Source organism: Myotis davidii, unplaced genomic scaffold (assembly GCF_000327345.1).
Source record: "Myotis davidii unplaced genomic scaffold, ASM32734v1 scaffold591, whole genome shotgun sequence".
In the NCBI taxonomy this organism is placed as follows: domain Eukaryota; kingdom Metazoa; phylum Chordata; class Mammalia; order Chiroptera; family Vespertilionidae; genus Myotis; species Myotis davidii.
The window spans coordinates 2,475,913-2,498,633 of NW_006284340.1; the positions used below are offsets into that span (position 1 = coordinate 2,475,913).

The 22,721-nt window shown below is 36.5% G+C and overlaps 1 protein-coding gene across 1 annotated transcript in view; it reads right to left on the reverse strand.

Annotated features, from left to right (window-relative positions):
- RALGPS2 (Ral GEF with PH domain and SH3 binding motif 2) overlaps window positions 1-22,721 on the reverse strand; it is a 78,023-nt gene that overhangs the window by 50,839 nt on the left and 4,463 nt on the right. The window contains exons 2-6 of the mRNA XM_006754533.2: window positions 22,344-22,448; window positions 21,485-21,535; window positions 9,511-9,594; window positions 6,257-6,346; window positions 1,483-1,575 (exon numbers count right to left, since the gene is read on the reverse strand). Coding sequence (XP_006754596.1) covers window positions 1,483-1,575; window positions 6,257-6,346; window positions 9,511-9,594; window positions 21,485-21,535; window positions 22,344-22,448 — 423 coding nt within the window. The remainder of the gene's footprint in view (window positions 1-1,482; window positions 1,576-6,256; window positions 6,347-9,510; window positions 9,595-21,484; window positions 21,536-22,343; window positions 22,449-22,721) is intronic.

A 22,721-nucleotide genomic window follows, 5' to 3' on the forward strand; every position in this document is an offset into this window, starting at 1 on the left:
AGACTCTCTTACAACATATTATATGAAATACTTCCTTCCCCTTCTGTCCCAGTTACTCTGCTTTATTTTTCTTCAGAGCGTTCATCACTACTTATGATACGTCATTTATTTATTTACAGTTTATCTTTTCCCAGAAGACTGTTAGCTATATAAGAATGGGGCTGTCTATATCACTTACTGTTTTATGGCAAGCAAATTACACAGTGCCTGGCACAGTATGGAATATTTTAAAATTTAATATAAACACCAAAAATTTTATTTAGATTAATAATGGAGCTGTTATTGAATTTGAAAAAATCTTTTCCATGCAAATACTTGAAGGAGACAAAAAAATATCTTCAAGGAAAATGAAAATTAACTTGAGGAAAATGTAGCTCATTTCTAAACCACAATATAAATCAGAGTATAATTCTTTCCCCCAAAACTTCAAAGATGGATTCATAACTGCATATTTATAATCATTTCCATTCCTCCATGAAATTCAAATTAAGAAGAGAATAAGGACATCATTATTGAAAAATAAATTTTAAAGTAGGAAAACCCTTCACCCAGGTGTTTCTAAAATATAAAGAGGAGTGTAAATTCTTCCATACTAATGTTTTTCCAATATAGAAATCTACCCTGGTTTTCACGAGAAACATCTGTCTGCAGACACTATGAAAAGTGAAAGTGACACTAGGCTAACCCCTTTAACATTGAAGAACAGTATTAAATATGAACACACTTAATTAAATGTAAAGTTTTACTTACATAAATCTAAACAAAAAATACCTAGAAAGTTTGAGGTCAGTATCATGTCACTCAAAGACGAAATATACAAATTTGCAGATGTAAAAATTCACATCCTGACCTTATCAAGGTAATAAAACCAAATATGATTAACATATCAGAATGTGCAGCAACACTGCATAACAGCATGCTAACTCTCAGGCTTTCCATTATTCCTAAGGAAAACCCTCAAAGTTGACTAAAAATTAATGGAAACTAAGTATATTTTTTGAAACTTAAAATTTAGATTTTCCTTAAAACTTTCCAAAAGCATAGTTTTTACATGATTAAATGTATTTACACTTCCCATCAGTAAACATGAAAGGCAGTATTGTCTAGATCAGGGGTGGGCAAACTTTTTGACTCGAGGGCCACAATCGGTTCTTAAACTGGACCGGAGGGTCGGAACAAAAGCATGGGTGGAGTGTTTGTGTGAACTAATATAAATTCAAAGTAAACATCATTACATAAAAGGGTACAGTCTTTTATAAAGACAAGCACCAAGTTGTAATTTATCCCAAAATTATCAGATTAGCCTCTTGAAACACTTGAGACATAAAAATGTAGGTTTCAAAGAACAGAGGACAAAAGTAATTTAAAAATCCTTATCTATTATCATAATATTAACCTCACTAAGCACTAAAAAAGAAACTAATACATCTTTACTTCAAATAGGAAGTCTAACCTTTCATTAACTTAAGGAGGATTACTCACCGCCCATGTTTTCGTCAATCTAAAAATCGGGGCGCTCTGTAAGCCAGAAACCACTGCCATGAGTGCATGGAGGTTATTCAGCTCATACAGTTTCTGAAGATTTAAGAAAAAGAGAAGAGGCGACAAATAAAGAGCATTAATACAAAAAAAATCTTTAGATGAACAAGTAAAATCTAGGCATTGGTAGTGTCCATACTTAGCACCCACATTGCTAAAATCTACCTTTAGAACACCCTAATTTTACCCCTAAGTTGCTTTTGGCCCTCAATAGAAATTCTGTATTCTAACCTGGCACTGCCCCCAAGCTCTGGGAACCAATCTACTTCTACTTGGGTAATATAATAACAAAAACAAAGATATGGCTGATATCAAGTTCACCTGGTATGATCATGCACCCTGGTATCCAGCAAGCAGTCTCCTTCCTTACACTAAAATATTACTAAGCCTCTGTCCTAAGATTCGAGTTTCAAGAAAAGGATCCTGATTTGGTTTCCTACTCGATACCACCATTATTCAGGGTTAGAGCTCAAACCTGCTTTCGATAGTCCTCTTCACTTTCCTGCTTCCTCCTGCCTGAATCCCCAGATCCAGGGTTCCTTGTTCATGCTACCCAGGACCAGACCTTGCTTTTATAGTCTCCTTGCAGACAACTTGTACCTAACAATAGGTTCCATCAGTTTGCCAAGACATCTACTCGACACTTTGTGATTATTCCCAGACTTCTTCATACTATGAGATGCTGACATCCCAAGAGCCCTATATAAAAATCAGTCATTTAAAATGGTTCTACGCCCTATCAAGCGACTCTAAGACAAAAAGCCTGTTCTGAACATTAGAACAAAGAGAAGAGAAGGGTTCTGTTTCTCTAGAGAACTCAACCTAGTATGCCACCTTAACTCAGGCCTCAAAGAATTCCCATAAGGTTTCAAGAAATATAAACACAAGTAAAAAAAAGGAAAATGAAAAAACACAAGAAAATAGGAACTCACATATGTAGAACAACATCAGGTATGTTGTTCTCAAATAAAATGAAGATTAAATGTGAAGGCCCTATCCAGAATGCAACATAAAAGCCAATGAGTTTTAAAAATTCTTAAAGTAAGTTAAGGGACATGAAAGGTACAGCAAAAAGGCCAACATTTTTTTTTAATAAAAAATATATTTTATTGAGTTTTTACTGAGAGGACAGGAGAGAGGTAGTTAGAAACATCGATGAGAGAGAAACACCGACCAGCCGCCTTCTGCACACTCCCCACTGGGGATGTGCCCGCAACCAAGGTACATGCCCCTGACCGGAATCGAACCTGGGACTTCCCAGTCCGCAGGCCGACGCTCTATCCACTGAGCCAAACCGGTTTCGGCGTAAAAAGGCGAACATTTATCTCACTTTTTAGGAGATACTAAAAAAAATAATGGGGTAGAAACAATATTTGTGATGTAATGGCAGATTATTTTCCCAAATTACTAAAAGACAGTCATTCCTAAGGCCAGGAACTCAAGGAATCCTAAACAGAGTAAATACATTAAAAAACAATCAAACAACCTGTAAGTCTGAAATAGCATTTTTTCAAGAACAAGTGTGATAAAAAGATGCTGTCGGACAAAATAAAATAAAGCAAGCTTTAAGAAAGAAGGATTTTTAAGAATGCTGCTGGAATGATTATTCATGGAAAATTATGAACTGGAATGTATAATTCATTCATATTATATATTAAATATACTCCACATAGAGGAAGTACTCAAGCTATGAAACTTTTAAAGGCTAATTAAAAACCCATTTTTTAAAAAAAAATTCTCAGAGCTTTCTTAAATGAAATATCCTTAAAGAAGACAATAAAATTAAGTAAAGAAGAATACATTTTATTACTTAGGTAAGAACATCTATGTCAAAAGGTAACGTGAAAAGAGTAATGATAAGACAAGCCACAAATAGGAAGATGTATGCAAAGTATATAATAGAAAACTAGAAATTAGTTACATATTAAAAAACACTCCTATAAAAAGAAAAGACCGCCGAAACCGGTTTGGCTCAGTGGATAGAGCGTCGGCCTGCGGACTCAAGGGTCCCAGGTTCGATTCCGGTCAAGGGCATGTACCTGGGTTGCGGGCACATCCCCAGTAGGAGGTGTGCAGGAGGCAGCTGATCGATGTTTCTCTCTCATCGATGTTTCTAACTCTCTCTCTCTCTCCCTTCCTCTCTGTAAAAAACTCAATAAAATATATTTAAAAAAAAGAAAAGACCAACACCATAATAGAATATTATTCAAAGATCTTAAATAGACATTTCAGGGGAAAAAAACAACAACCCTAAGTGGTCAAAATATAAAAAATGTTCATTCTCATCAGATTCAATGAAAGGTTACTGGTCTGTCATTTCTTTGAAGGTAGACTTTTCTCTATGCATTTCTAGGGTTTCACCTTCACATAAGCCCCAAGAGACCCACACAAGAATGCTTTATAGCAGCAGTGTTTATAACAGCAATAATCTAAAAACTACCCAAGCTAAAACATACTGAACAATTTGTGGTATACGCAAACAACAGAATACAACAGAGATATACCCAAAACCATCCAGTAACACTACTGAGTAAAAAAAACACATACCAAGTTGTGAAAGAATAAAGTATCATGAAATAATTCATTTTAAACAAAATTCAAAATCATATACAACAATATATTATTCAGGGATACACGCACACATATAGTAAAAAGTATAAAAGAGGAGCAAACAAAATTTATGGGAGTGGTTCCTTTTGTAGTGGGAGGTTAGGGGACTGCATATGAAGAGATGGGAATTTAAAGTGGGCAGTGGGCACAAGGCAATTCACTCTATCATTGTTTTGATACCTTAAATGAATTTTATAAATACTCTTGTGTTTATGGATAATTAGTTTTATGTACCAACTTGGCTAGGCTATAGTATCCGGTTATTTAATCAAACAGTGATCTAGGTGTTGCTATGAAAATACTTTGTAGATGTACCATCTACAATCAGATCATTTAAATTAAAAGATTATACTCGATAATCAGGTAGGCAGCATCATATCAGTTGAAACACCTGAAGAGTAAAAACTGAGGTTTCCTAGAGAAGAAATTCTGCCTCCAGGCTGCAGCCTCAACTTCTGCCTCAGATTCAAGGCTGTCCGCCGCCCTACAGATGTCACACTTGCCAGCCCCGACCCCAACCCCAACCCCAACCCCAACCCCAAACCCAGGAGTCAATTCTTTAAGTCAATTTATACATTACACATTTATACATATTTTACTGTCTCCAGAACCCAAACTGATACAATCTACTGAAAGAAGAGAAGACCTGCCAGCTCTGTAACAAACTCAATGGAGAAGGCAGCGAGTCAGAACAGGATTAAGGGACGCCGATGGAACAAAGAGTTATGAATGTAAGGCTTGGGATCAAAACCAGCTCTGTCAAACGTGACTCAGAGTCGAAGAGCCGAAATTGGAGCTGAATGCCATCTGACGAGCAGGATTACGGCAGGTCTGATGGGCAAAATTTGATGATTTTGAGTAGAATATACAAGCACATAAAAAACTAACAAAATTATGAGAAAACAATAATGCAAATTCATAATCTATGGAGAAAAGTCATGAATTTCTATAAGCGAAAACCCAATATTTACCTATCATACCACAAAGAATGTTTTGAAATTTTATATGACATTTCCACAGAATATCAAATTTTAGAAGGCTAGTTCTGCCATCTAGTGCCACAAAATGTTAGAATACAATTGTTCCATGAGCTCAAGGAAAATAAGCAAGAGGTATGACTTACAATAATTGTAATTTTACAGTTATTACAAAACTTAAAACTACTAAAATGGTATACTTATTTTATTCTATCTTCCTTCATTCACAGGCGAGCTAAGTTACATAATTATTATAAGAAGAACGATGTGGCTACAAGTACACCATTTTTTAGTGAACCTAAGATAAATTTGGAGTTGTTACAAGTTTTATATTCTTTTTTTTTTTTTTTTAGAGAGGAAGGGAGGGGGGAGAAAGAGAGAGAGAGAAACAATGATCAGTTGCCTCCCACTTATGCACAGACCTGGGATTGAACCTGTAACCTGGGCAAGTGCCCTGACCAGGAATAGAACCTGCTATCTTTTAGTGTATGGAATGACACTCGAGCCAACTGAACCATTTGGCCAGGACAGGGAGTTGTTACAAGTTTTAATAAAATCTTGGAATCTTCTTGTGGAATGTTCATTCCATCCTCCTCTCTAAATTCTGCCTGTCCTTTAAATCCATGTTCCATTTCTCTTGCTGCATTTATTACCTATGCCCCCAATAACTACGTAATTAACATATTTGGTTAACATCCTCATTTATACTATTCTTTTAAAAATAAAGTCTTATCATTCCCCATATGCGTGGCAGAATGATCTATTTCAAAAGCAGTTAATTGCTATACATTCTCCTATTTAATTCTATAAGGCTTTCTTAATTACCTGCAGAATAGTCCAATATTTAAATACAGACTTCACCATAATCTGACCTGTCTACTTATTCAGTTAAATAAATAATGTCATTCAGCTATTCTAAGAGAGGGAAAAAAAGGTATGAAAGATATAAAAAATAGAGAAATAAAGGAAAAAGCGGAGAAAACAAGCATCCAGCTTAAAAAACGGGCTTATATGAATCAATATATCTTACTTTCCAGCATCAGTAAATAGTAAATAAAGTATCACAGGCAAACATTCACAAACACTGCTGAGTGGTTGAACTAAAAAACAGAAACACAAGTTTTTCTTACCTTCGCAGTTTTAATATAGTGGCTCAAAACTTCTGCTCTAATTTTTAATGTTTGAGCATGAAGAATCTCTCTAACAACCCAAAAGCTTACCTGCAAATAAAAATTAAAAATAGGTGAATGGCAAGATTCGTTACTCACTAGGATCACAGTAATGACAAGAGCTACATGAAGACCCACCTAGAGCTTCCTCTGTCCCTTCACTCACCACCAGGACATAACTAATCTTCAAATGTTGCATACACACCACATATATAGACAGAATAAGATGCACATGTATGTATATGTGTGCACACACATGAAAACACCGCTACTATTTTTAATTGGTAGAAGCTAATATAAATTTTGAAGGAAAAGAGCTGAGAGAGTGCAATGAAGCCAGAGTGATGAAACATGAACACTATACAAATACAAGTGTTTTTTGCTGTATTTTGAAATACTTTGGCAGAATTGGGTAACCTCTAAGACCAGACACTGGGAAATATGCTAGGTAGAGCACGTTTTCCATGGCTATGTAACTCCACTTGTCATTTATTTATAATGAGCAGAATTGTAAGTGTGGAAAATCCCAAGTACAGTTTTCTTGGTCTGAATAAAATGAAAATACCATAAAAAATACATACAAGGCATTGTAAAGTTAAGATTGTATTTTAAAAGTTATGCAGTGCTTTCTAGTTCGGTGAAACCCGGTCATGATTTCTTTTAAAAGAACATTTAAAATCATTCATCAGAAGGGGCATTAGATTTAATATTACTAAATGTTCTATGCAGGTAAAAATAGTATGATTATATGATACAATGTAACACGCATGTAACATTTTAACTCATGTACAATGAAAATAAAAATCAAAGCACTATCGTTTGGCTCCAATTTATATAAATCTAAAAACAGGATGTAGTTAGAAATCTTGGTGCAAAAGATGATGCCACTTCCTCATGTTTCTTCACCTATTTTTAGTGAGAAGTATTTCAGATTTTACTTGCTATTTTCATCAGTAAACTGTCAAAATATATATATTTTACAAGTGTAGATGTAAAAGAAAAATGTATATATTTTACAAAGCCATCTTTATATCTGTCACTATATTTGCCCTACTAATGGCAATAACTATCCCTAAATCTAAGTTTAGTTCTAAAATATATAAAAGGTTATATTTTAGATATTTTAACAATAACCTTAGCAATTATCAACTGAGAATGCAATCTAAACTGCATAATCATTGACTTAATCAATTTTAATGTGAGATAAATATTAAGACAAATATGATGATTTTTAAAAATGGAAAAAACAACAACAAAATAAATAAAATGTATGTCCTAAAAAAGAAAACATGACCACAAATTCTTTGTCATTCCTCTCATCTAAAGTTGTCACCTCTCACTGGATCTGGACAGGCTCCTGAATGCCTCGATGAATAGAGGGTTAAAGAAATGGCTGCTGACCTCCTGGACAAGGTCATGCTGGAACAGTCTCTCCTGGCCCCTGGGCCACCATGGAAGAGGTCTAGCTTCACTCAGACCACCAGGCGGGAAAGACTAAGTGTGGGTGCTCCCCAGTCGGCAGCCCCAGCTAAAGTCAACCCCCCTAAGAATCCTGACCCAGACAACCAATACCAAGAAATAGTTTAATAATATTACTGTACTTAAAAGAAAAAAATATTTTGGGCATTGAAACAAAAAGAGAAAGTGATTTTTTAGAAGAAGGAAATTTAATTGTCATCATACTTTTCAATAGCAACACTGAGAGGAAAAAAAACTGAGTACAATATCAAATTTTATACAGAAGACAGGCAAACCTGCCAACATGTTAAGAGTTCAGGAATTATTGTTCCAAAGAGCCTTTCTTGAGTAATCTACTTGAGGACGAGCTTCAGACAACCAAAATGACTAAAGAAACATCAACGTAAGGATGGTTGTTTTAAATATACACTTACTAATAGAACCAAGAGGGTTAAAGGAGAGTGAGTGCACTGTACAATGTCTATATGCTCTGACAATATATAGTACAATTATAAAACAACTTACCCACTGGTAGAGGGAGGAGAAAAATAAGTCTTTTATGAGAATTTGCACCTGCCCTTTTTAGTTGGATTTTGAGTTTAAATGTTCACTACAGAGAAGCAGATGTTCTCTAAACAAAACACTTAATATAAAGAATAGTCATGGTTAGTCCTAATTCTGTGATAGCCCTTGGAACTAGCAAACAAAAGCATCTCATCAGAAGGGATATACCCTCAATCTAGGTCAGTGATGGTGAATCTATGACACGCGTGTCAGAGGTGACACGCGAACTTATTTTTTTGGTTGATTTTTCTTTGTTAAATGGCATTTAAATATATAAAATAAATATCAAAAATGTAAGTCTTTGTTTTATGTGGTTGCAAATATCAAAAAATTTCTATATGTGACACGGCACCAGAGTTAAGTTAGGGTTTTTCAAAATGCTGACACGACGAGCTCAAAAGGTTCACCATCACTGATCTAGGTGGTGGCAAAATCCCCACAGATAAAGCTTCAACAGACTGAGCTCTCAACCCAAAATTACAAAATGCCTAAAAGGACAAACCATTGTGAGTAAGGATCAGCAGAAATAACAGAGATTTATTACCCCCAAGGACTTTGGATAATAACACAGAAATTATAAACATTGCCCTAGCTGGTATGGCTCAGTGGATAGAACCAAGGGCAGGTACTGTGGTTGCAGGAGGCCCCGGTTGGGTGCATGCATAAGGCAACCAATCAATGTGTCTCTCTCACATCGATATTTCTCTCTGTCTCTCCCTCTCCCTTTCACTCCCTCTAGAAATCGATGGAAAATATCCTTGGGTGAGGATTAACAACAACAACAATAAAATAATACAAAAAATAAAATTTTGAAAAAGATTTAAGGACTTAAAAAATAAGAAAAAATGACACTAGGGTAAAACCATACAGATTTAAAACAGATAGGACACTTCTGAAGAGAATTAGTGAACTAAATTATAGATCTGAGAAAATCACACAGAATGAGCACAAGGGGTAGGATGCAACATATGAAAGGTTAAGACAAGTAGGAAAAAATGTCAAGTTCTTACAAATTTCCAATAGAAATTACAGAAGAAAAAAAGAAGAGATTATGCAGAGAGACAACATTTGAAGAGATAGGGGCTGAAAATATTCCAGAACAGATGTAAAGTTAAACTATGTCTTCATGAAAAATTACATACTGAGGAATTATATTTCAGAAACTAAACATCAAAATTTTATAATCAACTCACATGATTAAATCTTCTTGTGAAGGCAACTGCATTTGGTGCAGAACTATATTTTTCTTTTTTATTCCATCCACAACTTGAAAGCTCCTGGAAAATTAAGTTGGAAATTAAACATAAACTCAAGAAATAGCCAGGTTTTCCTGTCATATTAAGGCTTTCAAAACATTAAAGACAGTTGCTTCCCTTCCCAGAACTGACTTATTCAGTAAGAAGAGATGTAACAAACATTATAGCCGTTCAGTTAAATCACAGAAGCAAATGTTATTAGCAGATACCCGAGGGCGAACACAGATGACCTGAGTTCTGCTCTCCAGGCAGGTTGATGGATCCTCCTCTGAAGAGGCTTGAATCCCGAGAGGAAAGATCCACAGATCATGGAAGCCGAGCATCGCGCAGCCCAAAGTAAAGCCTACCCGTTGTCAAGCCCCATTCAGCCAGAGCTTCCAGTGGATGTGTCTCTCTCACATGATGTTTCTCTCTGTCTCTCCCTCTCCAGCACCTCACTCTGAGCTGACAACCAAGGACCAGGCAGTTTAAGAAACCTCTGATTAAGGGATTCTTGATCCCCCACAGGGTCTGCTAATAGAATTCAAAGGGCTCAAGAACTTGTATGTAAAAAAAAATTAAATTTGTATTTTGTACTAACCTCTAACTGTAATGACATTCCTTTTCATTATAAATGAAATGGAAGAATTAGCAATTATTGTGATTACAGGTTACAGAAGAATTATTGTGACTCTGTCACTAATAAAAATAATGTATTTTCATATTGCCTTACAAGATACTTCAAAAATGTACTCATCATCAATTTTATGATCTCTCACCTCTAGATCTTATTTAATAGATTATTAAAAAACAGGTACATTGCTATGTAACAGTTTAAAAATATTTTGATAAGTGGATTTTAACAAAATTTATTTCCTTTCATTTAAAAATAGTGTTCAACCCTGGCTGGGTGTCTTGGTTGGTGGGAGCATTGTCCCATACACCAAAAGGTCTCGGGTTTGATTCCTGGTCTGGGAACATTCCTAGGTTTGGGGTTCAGTCCCTGGTCGGGGCACGTTGGGGAAGCAACCAAGCAATGGTTCTCTATCTTTCCTTTCCTCTCTTTCTAAAAATCAATAAACATATCCTTGGGTTAGGATAAACATGAATGAATGAATGAATATAAATAAAAAAGTGTTTAGTTCTACAGGTTTGTCTGCTGAAGGGGTCCAAGATTCAAAATAAGAGCCATGCTAGAACACCAAAGACCACCAGAAAAAACCCCAGAATCTATAGGAAGAAATAAAAGAACTCAGGAAACTGAGTTAGGGCAGGGAACAAAAGAAAACTGAGAAAAGAAAAAGACAAAACCATGTAATTAATATTCTCAGATAGCTAAGACTAAACATTGCTCCCATTAGAAAAACCAGGAGGATTAAAAAAGAAATAACCAGAGAAAAAATAGAGCTTTTGGAAATGAAAAATAAAATTTAAAACATATATATACAGAAGAATTGTGAGATAAAGTGATAAAATCTTTTAAACAGTAAGCTAAAAGTAGGAAAAAAACGTTATGTTAATTAGAAGAGTCCATAGGAGTCAACATCTGAGTAAGAAAAATAATTTTAAGAGAGAACAGAGAAAATGGGAAAAGGTAACTTACACATACACAAAATAATTCATGAAAATGCCCTAGATCTTGAAGGACAAGAAAAGACGTGTCTAGGACCTATTACAATGAATTAAGAAAAAAAGACTCTAATGAAGGCCTAGCACCAAAAAAATTACAACGTACTAGACACAAAGATCATAAAATCTGTCAAATTAAAAAACAAAAAAATATATCACACACAGAAAAACAGGACTCAGATATCTCAATAGCAACACTGGATACTAAAAGACCACTGAGACAATGCCATCAAATTCCTAGAATTCTGCCCTAACTGGTTTGGCTCAGTGGGTAGAGCCTCGGCCTGCAGACTGAAAGGTCCTAGGTTCGATTCCGGTCAAGGGCATGTACCTTGGTTGCAGGCACATCCCTAGCAGGGAGTGTGCAGGAGGCAGCTGGTCGATGTTTCTCTCTCATCTGTTTCTAACTCTCCAGCCCTCTCCCCTCCTCTCTGCAAAATATCAATAAAATATATTAAAGAGAATTCCTAGAATTCTAAATCCAACAAAAATATACATTAAGTATGAAAGTATACTACAGACATTCTCAGACATTCACAAGTCTCAGAATTTTCCTTCTATGCACCTATTCTCAGAGAACTAGTAGAATGTGTTCCATCAAAACAAACTAGCAAATTAAGAAACAAAAGAGATGGGATCCAGAAAAGCAGAAGCGAACAGAGAAAGAAAATATTTGAAATTCTCAGGTTAACAGTAAAGGGAGGTCCTGGAACAAAGCTTTGAGCACACCTTAAGAACAACAGTCCAGACAGTAAATACCGAGAGGACAGCGATTCTAAGAGGCTTGAGTCTCTGAAAGATGAAAGATATCTGAAGTGTTTAAACACATTGAGTGGACACACTCAATACATTCACTTCTGGCAGAAAAATTAGTGAAAGTACAGAGAAACCTAATACAAGTTATTAGCTTAAGGAAAACAGAATTTAAGAAATCATGGCTCAACTGTAAAGAATAACTGAGCCAAGAATAACTTGTTCTTTACAACTAAGCCATGGTTTACTGATTCATGTCAAAATTGTGACACAACTATATGGGAAAAAGAGGAAGTGAATTGTGTAAATGTGAGGGGAAGAGAATATATGAGAGTGAAATCTTCTTCTATAGTAGAGAGTCAATAAATCATATCCAAAATTTAAAAAATCACAAATAACAGACATTTAGATTTTGAAAACTGGACATAAACTCCTCCAAGGAGGAAGAGCTAAGAGACTTGGTGTGGGGCTTGAGAGTGGAGGCTGAAGGGTGGGAGCAACTGGACTTGGGTATTGCTATATTATGTTCTCTATGGCAGCGGTTCTCAACCTGTGGGTCGAGACCCCTTTGGGGGTCGAATGACCCTTTCACAGGGGTTTCCTAAATACATCCTGCATATCAGATATTTACATTAAGATTCATAACAGTAGCAAAATTATAGTTATAAAGTAGCAACGAAAGTAATTTTATGGTTGGGGGTCACCACAACATGAGGAACTGTATTAAAGGGTCGCAGCATTAGGAAGGTTGAGAACCACTGTCTTATGGAAATATTTAATTTCTTAAACTGATGCATACATATATTCAATAAGATTTAAAATGAAATAGAAACTAACACAAAGGAATGGACTGAGTCAGGGAAAGTTTGAGGAAATAAGATACTACAATACTCCCAAGAAAAACGTAGTTCCCTCAACTAGGATGGGTCAGTGGATATTGAAAAAAGCGGTATATTCAAGTTATTTGGAGGCAGACAGGACTTGGTCAACAACTGGATTCACACAGTGTAAGCCAAGGATGAGGTATCCAGAAGTACTAAGATTTCCAAGTTTCCGACTGGAGCAACTGAGATGAGAATGCTGAGGGAAGAGATGACTGTTGCTTCAACACCACTGATAAGCAGTAAATGCTCTGAAGATATAAATTACTAACATTTTTAAAACCTAAAATTAAATTATAACTATCAGATTTGAAATTACAGAAGGAAAAAATAAAATGACAGAAGCAACTCTACAATAAAAAAACTGCTTGGTACTCAGCCTAGATATATGCTCATTTCATATTATATTCTAGTACAGCCAAAAATATTTAGTGATAGATAGTACATTAACATAAAAATAACATTACATGATAATTGCATTAGAAAACATCCATCTGCTAGAAAACGTTTTTGTTCCTCCTAAAAATCAGTCTTTTACAACTATATAAAAATGCCATATTTTCAGACAAAATTCCTGAATTAAATCCATAAATACCAAATTTGTTTTTAACCAAGTAATACAATTTCCAAATTTATACTAATGCTATGATCAAAGTATCTCTACCAAATTGCTGTTAAATTTACTAATCCAGTCAATGCAGCCATTTGGCATGGAGTTCAAACTTAATTATAGAGCTTTACACATAAGGCAAATTCCATTTTCTTGCTAAAAGGCTATGCTATAAATAATGAATATCCTTCTATCTTTCTGACATTTGTGATCATCTCCTAAGAATATAGTACTGCGAGTAAAATCACTAGGTCAAAGAGTATGAACTTTTTCAAGGCTTTGAGATCTAATTGCCATCCTGAAATACTGAATTATTTATATTAGCACTACACAACAGTTGTATCAAAACTGAGTATATTTAATTCCCCTTATATATATTATTACTTTAGTTTCCCCAAATATAAGAGTAATTATGGTACATCTACACAATGTAATACTACGCTGCTGTAAAAAAGAAAGAACGCTTACCATTTGCAACAGCATGGATGGACCTGGAGAGCATGGATGGACCTGACTGGCTTATTTTGCTTAGCAAAATAAGCCAGTCAGAGAAAGATAAGTATCACATGATCTCACTCATTTGTGAAATGAACAACATAAACTGATGAACAAAAATAGATCCAGAGACATAGAAGTATCAAACAAACTGTCAAACCTCAGAGGGAAGGCAGGGGAGGTAAGAGATCAACCAAAGGATTTGTATACATGCATATACGCATAACCACTGAACACAGACAGTAGGGGAGTGAGGGCCTATGCTGGGGGCATGAGTGGGCGGGGAGAGGTCAATGGAGGAAAAAGAAGACATATGCAATACTTTGAACAATAAAGAATTAAAATAAAGAGTAGTTACGTTTGTTAAACAGAGAGAAAATGGGGAGTGGGGGATTGTGAATCACCTATAAACCCACCACCCAAAGAAAACCTATGTAATAATACACATCTTCCCAATCTTCTTGACGTGCTTATGGGACCTGGAATTTTATTTCTTTAAAACAGCCATTACACCTGACATTTTCTGTGTGATTTAATCTACTGAGACTTTTTGCTTTAAAACTTCTTCTCATTCTGAGAACAGATACCTTAACAGCAGCAATAAAAATAATAGTTAAGCCCTGACCGGTTTGGCTCAGTGGATAGAGCGGCGGCCTCTGGACTGAAGGGTCCTAGGTTCGATTCCAGTCAAGGGCATGTACCTTAGTTGCGGGCACATCCCCAGTAGGGGGTGTGCAGGAGGCAGCTGATTGATGTTTCTCTCTCATCGATGTTTCTAACTCTCTATCCCTCTCCCTTCCTCTCTAAAAAATCAATAAAATATATTTTAAAAAAATAGTTCACACCAATTTAAAGATCACTATGTGCCAGGCTCTATTCTAGGTGCACTATTCCCGCAGTGAGAGGGAGCAAAGAATTTTTAGTAACCGGAGCCCTGCGTGGGTCTGGCGCCTTAGCTCACCTGCTCCACCATCCCATTGCAGCCAACGCCCGCCATGTTTCACACATGCCCCCTGGTGGTCAGCACACGTCATAGCGACTGGTTGTTTGGTTGTTCCACCATTCGGTCTATTTGCATATTAGCCTTTTATTATACAGTGGGGCCTTGACTTGCAAGTTTAATTTGTTCCATGACAGAGCTCGTAAGTCAAATTACTCGTATGTCAAATCAAAACGTGAACGAGTGAGACACGTGATGCTGGGCTGATGTTGCGGCGTTCACTGTGACGTTCGCTGCACCAACTAGTGGTGGGGTATCTGAAGCTGGCTCATAACCCGAATTTTAGCTCGCAACTCAAAGCAAAAAATCGGCGAAGAGGTGGCTCGTGTCTCGAAAAACTCATTAGTCGGGACACTCCTAAGTCAAGGCCCCACTGTATAGGGTAGGTAAGGAACTTAGACAAAAGTACTGGTGACATGGCTTTATGTTTCACATTTTTCCTCAAATGAAATAATGCTAAGAGGTTTTAAAAAATTTAATTCTTAGAACATTTCCACATCATTAACTTAACGGAAAAATGGGCTGCCCCTTTAAGAAAGTTTTGTTGGAAGATGGGTAGAGGGGAATGAATGAATCTGTTGTCATATTACTTGGGGAGCAAATGGATTAAAATTCAATTGGAGACTTCCATTAAAAAAGAAATGTATAATTAGAAAATATGAAGTAAGGTTTTTTTAAAAATTACTTCAGATGGTAGTTTCTGCTACAGAAACTATTTCCCCTTTGAGACAATGTTACATTACTAGTCCATCTAACACAATAAACCACAAGAACTATAGAGATGGAGAACAGACTGGTGGTTGCCAGGAGTTAAGGATGCTGGGGGTGGGCGCAGGAGTGAAAGGAACATAGCACTAGGGAGAGATCCTTGTGATAGAATTGCTCCGTATCTCAACTGAGGGGGTGGTTAGACAAATATACACATATAAAATGTCACAGAACTGGACTGGCATGTATTGAACTATATGTCTGTAAGATGTAACTCTAGGGAAAACTAGGTGAAGGATAAATGGAACTTCTCTGCACTATTTTTTGCAACTTCCTATGAATCTATAATTACCTCAAAATAAGAAGTCCAACAACAACAACAAAGACCCACGTAATGGATTATGAAGCTGAAAGTGCATGGACCCCACCTCTTCCCTCTGAAACCCTGACATGCTCTTATGGTTAACTGGCCTTCAAGGTATTTTGTCCTGCCCCACCTCCACCTCTCGACAGTCACTAAATTTCTCCCCGAGAAAAGGAAATTGCCTTTTCCTTTGTCTTTACTTCTTTTTGTCTCAGACTCTAGGGTCTTCTTCCAAGTGACATGAAAATACAATCTAAGAAATAAATTCTACCAGTGTCATCTTGTACCCTGGTCAAGAGTTATTGTATATTAAAGCATCTCCCACGAACACCAAAGAGTTGAAGTAATTAGTGACTCAAAGAATGTTTCTGACTTAAGAACAGAACTGATGTAACTCGAGTATACTATGTAAAAAGCCTCTGTTTTAGCAAAGGCTCAAGGAACTATAGCATCTAACTTAATTTTTAAATCAGGCAGCGACGAGAAATCCTCTTAGTAACCCTCATATAGAAAAGCAATTTCTTAATGGTCATTAAAAGTGTAATTGAAAGAGTATTCACGGACTCATCTGTTCAAGTATCATTTTGAGCCATGAAATTGTTAAGCCCGATTTTCAACTGCATTTACTTTGGAAGCATGTGGGAAGGCAAACACCACAACTGAGGACCACCTACCCTGTGAAAGAATTACTGAATTTCACAGGAGCCACAGCTTCTCTTATGTCTTGTAGGTTTGTTCTGTAAAGTCAAATTCTTGATCTAACTTTCATCCTGTAGGTTCCAACACTCTTAAAAGGACTGCTCTAAGGGTGATGTTGTAGGGATACCTAAAGATAGAAGAAGAGAAAAGGCCAATATAGACCAGCATGTAGACAAAGACGGAGGAAGAACAGAAAAAGTGATGGAATTTGTAAAGACTCCAGGGGCCCGGGGATCCTCACAAGATGATAACATCTGCCGAGGTACACTGGCTCAAAAGTGGGAAGCTTTAAAGGGGTAGATAGAGTACATCCATTAGCATTCACCTACATGGCTATTTAGAAAGGTGTCTCAGCCACAGATAAAGTCCTCACTATGATTCCTGTATTTTTAATCAACAGAATAGCTTTGAAACTAGCATTCTTCCTCAAATTATATAACTCCAATGTAATATGTAAAATAAAAATCACTTCTGCCCAGCTAGCATGGCTCAGTGGTTGATCATCGAGGTCATGGTTCAATTCCGGTCAAGGGCACATACCCAGGTTGCGGGCTCGATCCCCAGTGTGGGGTATGCAGGAGTCAGCCAATCAATAATTCTCTCTCATCATTGATGTTTCTATCTCTCCCTCTGCCTTCCTCTCTAAAATCAACAAAAGTATATTTAATATAATGTGTGTGTGTGTATATATATATATATATATATATATATATATGATGACAGTCGCTTTGCATACACAAGAAAGTCTGCAGAGGGAAAGCTCTTTCTACATACTGTCAGGAATATCTCAATTGAAAGTCTTTAAACAATGGTTTAAGATTCAGAATTTCCTACTATGTACTTACCCTCATTTTAACCAGCATTCTTCCTCACTCTCTAGTGCACCCGTTTTACAAGAGGGGCTTATCGATCCTTTGTATTTAATGTCTATTTGCTGACAATCTACATGCCTTATTGTACTGACGTCCAGAACAAGTAAAGTGTGGGCTTTTTCTCTGAATGGAATACAAGTCAGAGGACTTTCAATCAGAGCCTGACACTTCAGGAATACTTGAGAACCTCAGAGAGGCAGACATTATCTAATGTAATGACGAACGCACTCTTCCCTCCTGCCTTAAGACTTACAAAAGCACCACAGAAATCCTCCTGAAGAGGAAACCTAGCTGCACGCAGGTTCCTGTCATCACTCACCGTGATGAATGACATAATGCTCATTCTGCTGTAGTTCACATGGCAATGCCTTCAGCAGAAACGCAAGCTTTAGAGAGCATCAGAGGTCATAACTGACCAAAAAACACCCCTATGAATGCAATAAACATGGAAAAACCTTCAGCATACAGTCACTGCTTCCTCAGCATGGAAGGACTCACACAGGAGGGAAGCCGTCTAAAGGGGTAAGAGCTTTCTGCAAGAAAACAAGCCAGCATGATCAAAACAGAAATCACACTGGGGAAATCTACACCTATAAGAAATGTGGGGAAAGCTGAACAACAGTTGAGCTTCGGCTAAATACCCAAACATTTATTCTACAAATTAATGAATGTCCAGAACCATTAAGTTAAACTTCTGCCTTACTAAGTCTTGAATAACTCACACTAGGGAAGAAACCTGAAAGTGTTCTGAATTGTGGGCAGGAAGAAAACCCCTCCTGTTTCCACAGAATATTACTGAGTGTCCTCCCCATCACTAAGAGATGGCTACTTATTGGGAGGAGAAGAGAATCGGGTAAAGAAGGTTTCATGTAAGGGAGATGGCTATCTATAGAAGCTTCCAAAGTTGGCCATGCTGCTGGGGCTAGTGGGCAAGTGAAGATTCTTAGGATTTCTGTAGCACGAGCTATGGGATCAGCAGGCCATGTGCTCAGGTGGAGAGGGATCCACTGGTAAACAGATGACCCACTGAGCTGTCTCAGGCCTAACAACATCCAGACACGGAGGGATGCTCATATTTCTAGAGACAATGAGTTGCAGCCTTGTAAAAACATTGTACTCTTAATAAATGTCCTTCAGACTTGATAGGGAAGTAGAAGGGGAAAAATTATTTAGGAGGTAAAATCAATTGGCAATATTGGAGAACAGGGAAAACAGGATAAAGGGAGAAGGAAAAAGAATGATTTGGAGGTTTCTAATTGGAATGAAAAATGGGAAGATGGTACAAATCTCTCAGACAGAGAACCTTAAAAAGTAATACCAAAGCAAACACTTTTTCTGTGTAATGATATTCCTATTAAGTATTTTTGAAAATTACCGGTGAACTTTCCTTTAATATTAAATTCTTTTTATTGGTAAACGTATTTTTTCCCTACCATGAAACAAACAAACAAAAAAACCCAAGAAGCCAAGTATCAAAATCTGTTCCTTTGCCCTAGCCGGTTTCAGGGGTTAGAGTGTCTGCCCTCAGACTGAAGGGTTGCATGTTTGACTCTGGTCAAGGGCACGAACTTCAGTTGCAGGGCGCATACGGGAGACAACCAATTGATGTGTCTCTCTCGCATCCGATGTTTCTTTCCCCCTCTGTCTCTCTCTCTCCCTTCCCCTCTCTCTAAAAAAATCAATAGAAAAAATATCCTCAGGCGAGGATTAACGACAACAAAAATCTGTCCTTTTGTCTTCCTTCAATCTGAGTTAATTTCAAGCGTGATAAAGGGTTGGAGAGAAACCAGATTAGCATTATGTTTGATTCAGATCTGCTCTTAAAGACATGATTTTGATTATATATAGTTTCAATGAGTAAAGACAGTCCCTACATAATAAAAAATAAGTTTTCACATTTCAAAGATAAGGCAGGTAGTTCCTACAGTGAAATTAAAGGTTTGGAACTTTTCTTTTCCCCTGAGCAATTCTGAAGTACATGGAACGTCAGAAGTGATCAATAAGCAGCTTCACTAGAAAGTGACTGAACTTCTGTAGTTGCCCCTTCCTTCCTACAGGTCAACAAGGTTAGGCGGAAAAATGAGCTAAATTCTGCTTGACATGGAAGCCCGGGGAATACAGACAGGAATTCCACAAACTGATGGGAATTACAGGGCCCTATGTAGGGCACTCAATTAGCAATAGGAGAGATCTATTTTAATAAACGGAAATGGTCTCTAGTATAGGTAACTGAGACCTGTGTGGTTTAATCACCAGCCTGCCAATAAAATCACTAAGCCACACAGGGTTCAGACTCTCATCCTCAAAGTTCAACTTTAGTACACTTTTAGTTTCAGAAAATGTGAATAAATCATCACTAGCAATAAAGGTACATATGATTATATAAACATAATAATAAGCTTTAATTTAAATAGTTCTGGTGTAACTTCACTAAAGATTTTACAGTTTCATAAAGTACACACACAAAACACAAAAACACAGCTTTTAAAGTTTTTTATAAGTACTGAGACTTGGTATAGTGGACAAAAACAAAGATAAACTTACTAGTTTCAGTGATAACCACTATCTTTTCATAGTATTTTGCTAAATTTTAACAAAAAGAATTCCTTAATTTTTAAAAGAATTCCTTCATACTTTAAATGAAGCTAATATTCTAACTACATAATGAGGTAGATACCATTTTATGCTACTAAGTAAGATGAATTCATTAGACTGGCTGACATCATGGCTTAAGCAATATTTTGTCAAATTATTCCGTAGCAATGGTTTTTGACAAAATAACCAGTATCTAACCCAACATTTTGGAAAACAAGTCGCAGATGCTTATGCTCTACAACTCAGTAACTACTGTGCTCAGAGTGCAGGTATCAACATGGCTGCTCCTCAGCAGTACTGAGCATTCGAAGCATCCTAAAGACGACAAAAATAGGATTCCACCTACAGAGAGAATGTAAAACCTGCAATAGCACATATTGCTAAGGGATATATGTGCTTGCAGGAAAAATATATTAAATGCACAGGAATGACACAGATCTGCACTGGATAGTGGCGGCCCTGGTGGGAGGAGGGAAGAGAGGAGGTGAATGTAGGAGAATGCAGCGCGGCTTCAACAGTACGGGTTGGGTAGGTACACAGGAGTCCATCTTACTATTCTTTATGTCTTATGTTAAATATTTCACGATAAACTAGAAAACATTTTTCTGCCAGATGACAAAGTCCAGTTTATGCTGCCAAATGTCATGTAATCTTGGTGATTATGAGTGATGGTTTTCGAGGTGGCATACCATCTAGCCCTTCCTCGACTGCTCACCTTCTGCTATCTGCCCACTATAAACTCACCGTAGCTCGCTGGCCTTTGCCCTGGGTTTCACAACTCACTCCAGTAATACTGGTAGTTCCCCTATGTAAGCAGAAGTGGCTTACTTACAGTGGGTAGATGCATAATAAATGTTAGTCTCCTTCTTTAAAAATACAAAACAAAAGTGCCTTTTTTGATTCTCTCTCTTCCCTCAAATATGCCAACATAATGTCACATTATAAAGTTATAAAATAACGGTATAAGGGAAAAGACAACTGGAGTAAGTTGTGAAACTGTGTCTTATTCTCATTCTCACATTAAAAAGCTTCAAAGCCTTGGGTAAATCATACAACCTCTTGAAGTCTATTTTCCCCCTTCACTAAAGCGAAAAAGCCAAATTGACCAAAATGACTCTTATAGTACTACCTATGACTGAGTGATGTATAGCTGTGAACGCCACATGAGTTTCTGAGGCCTGACCAATAAACAGACAAGTAACATCAAGAGCTTTAAACGTTTACAATTTAGGAAGCATACTTTGACAATTCTAAAACTTCTTAATTTGGCATTCTATAATTGACTATTTTGTATATTTAAAAGAAAAGTTCTTTAAAAGTACTCACATCTGGTTGAATGGCTTTAAATACTGGGACATCCATTAGTGTTATTTGACCCTGAAATAAAAAGTAAAACAAAAGACAATTTCTTCTTTGGAATTCCATGATAATGACATATATTCTAAATAAAAGTGAAATTCTATACTAAAATATATTGAATAACCAAGTCTTTAAAAAAAATGAAAATTTAGTCCTAGTACCATTAAATAAATGTATTTCTAATTATTTCATACCGATTCATATTTTCTTGTGCGACAAATGAGGTAAAGTTAGAAAATAAAAATAATTTTGAAAAATTTGAACACAGTTATACTTGAAATCAAAATCAAAACCAAAATCAGATCTACTGGTTCATGGAGCAGTGTTCAATATCAGGAAATCATTATATTCTGTTAATAAGTTAAAGGAGAAAGAGAATATAAATAAACATTTATGTCATTTAAGAAATAAAACTTTTTCTGGGTAGTTTTTATAATATTGCAGTAATGCCTTCAACTTTCATTTCTCAATTTTTTAATTTCCAAAAAGTAAAAATACCCCTAACCTGTCAATAAAGTACAGTTGGCTTGGGGAGGTGGTACAAGTAGGGACCACGAAAGCAATTACCATGAAGGTAAAATACTTATTACTTACCAAGCTAAACAAAAGTTTATGTGCTGCTCTAAAAATATCTACAGCTCTTCTTACCTTCCCCATTTCATCCCTCTGCTTGCTCCATCCTTGGGCTATTCTCCCTTTTAATTCCCACCCCCAGCTTTGTTTATTTACTTTTATCAGGACCTCCGCCGATCCTATAAATTCTAACTCAATAGCACCAACATATAAACTATGTGCAAAAACTGGAGCAAGGAGGGGGAAGGCTTACCGCATATTCTTCTGGTGTAACCTTAAGAATATCAAATACCACGGCATCAAAGCTTTTCTTCAATTCAGAACCCTTGTCACTTAACGATTCAGAACTGCTACTTTTCTGTTAAAGTAAAAGAAAACGCAGCCATTTTAATACTATCTCATAGTCAATGTCACAGAAACGAGATTGGCATTAACAACTGAGGAAACCTTACCATTTGCAACAGCATGGATGGAACTGGAGAGCATTATACTAAGCGAAATAAGCCAGTCAGAGAAAGATAAATATCACATGATCTCACTCATTTGTGGAATATAATGAACAACATAAACTCATGAACAAAACAGATCCAGAGACAGAGAAGCATCTACCAGACTGTCAAACCTCAGAGGG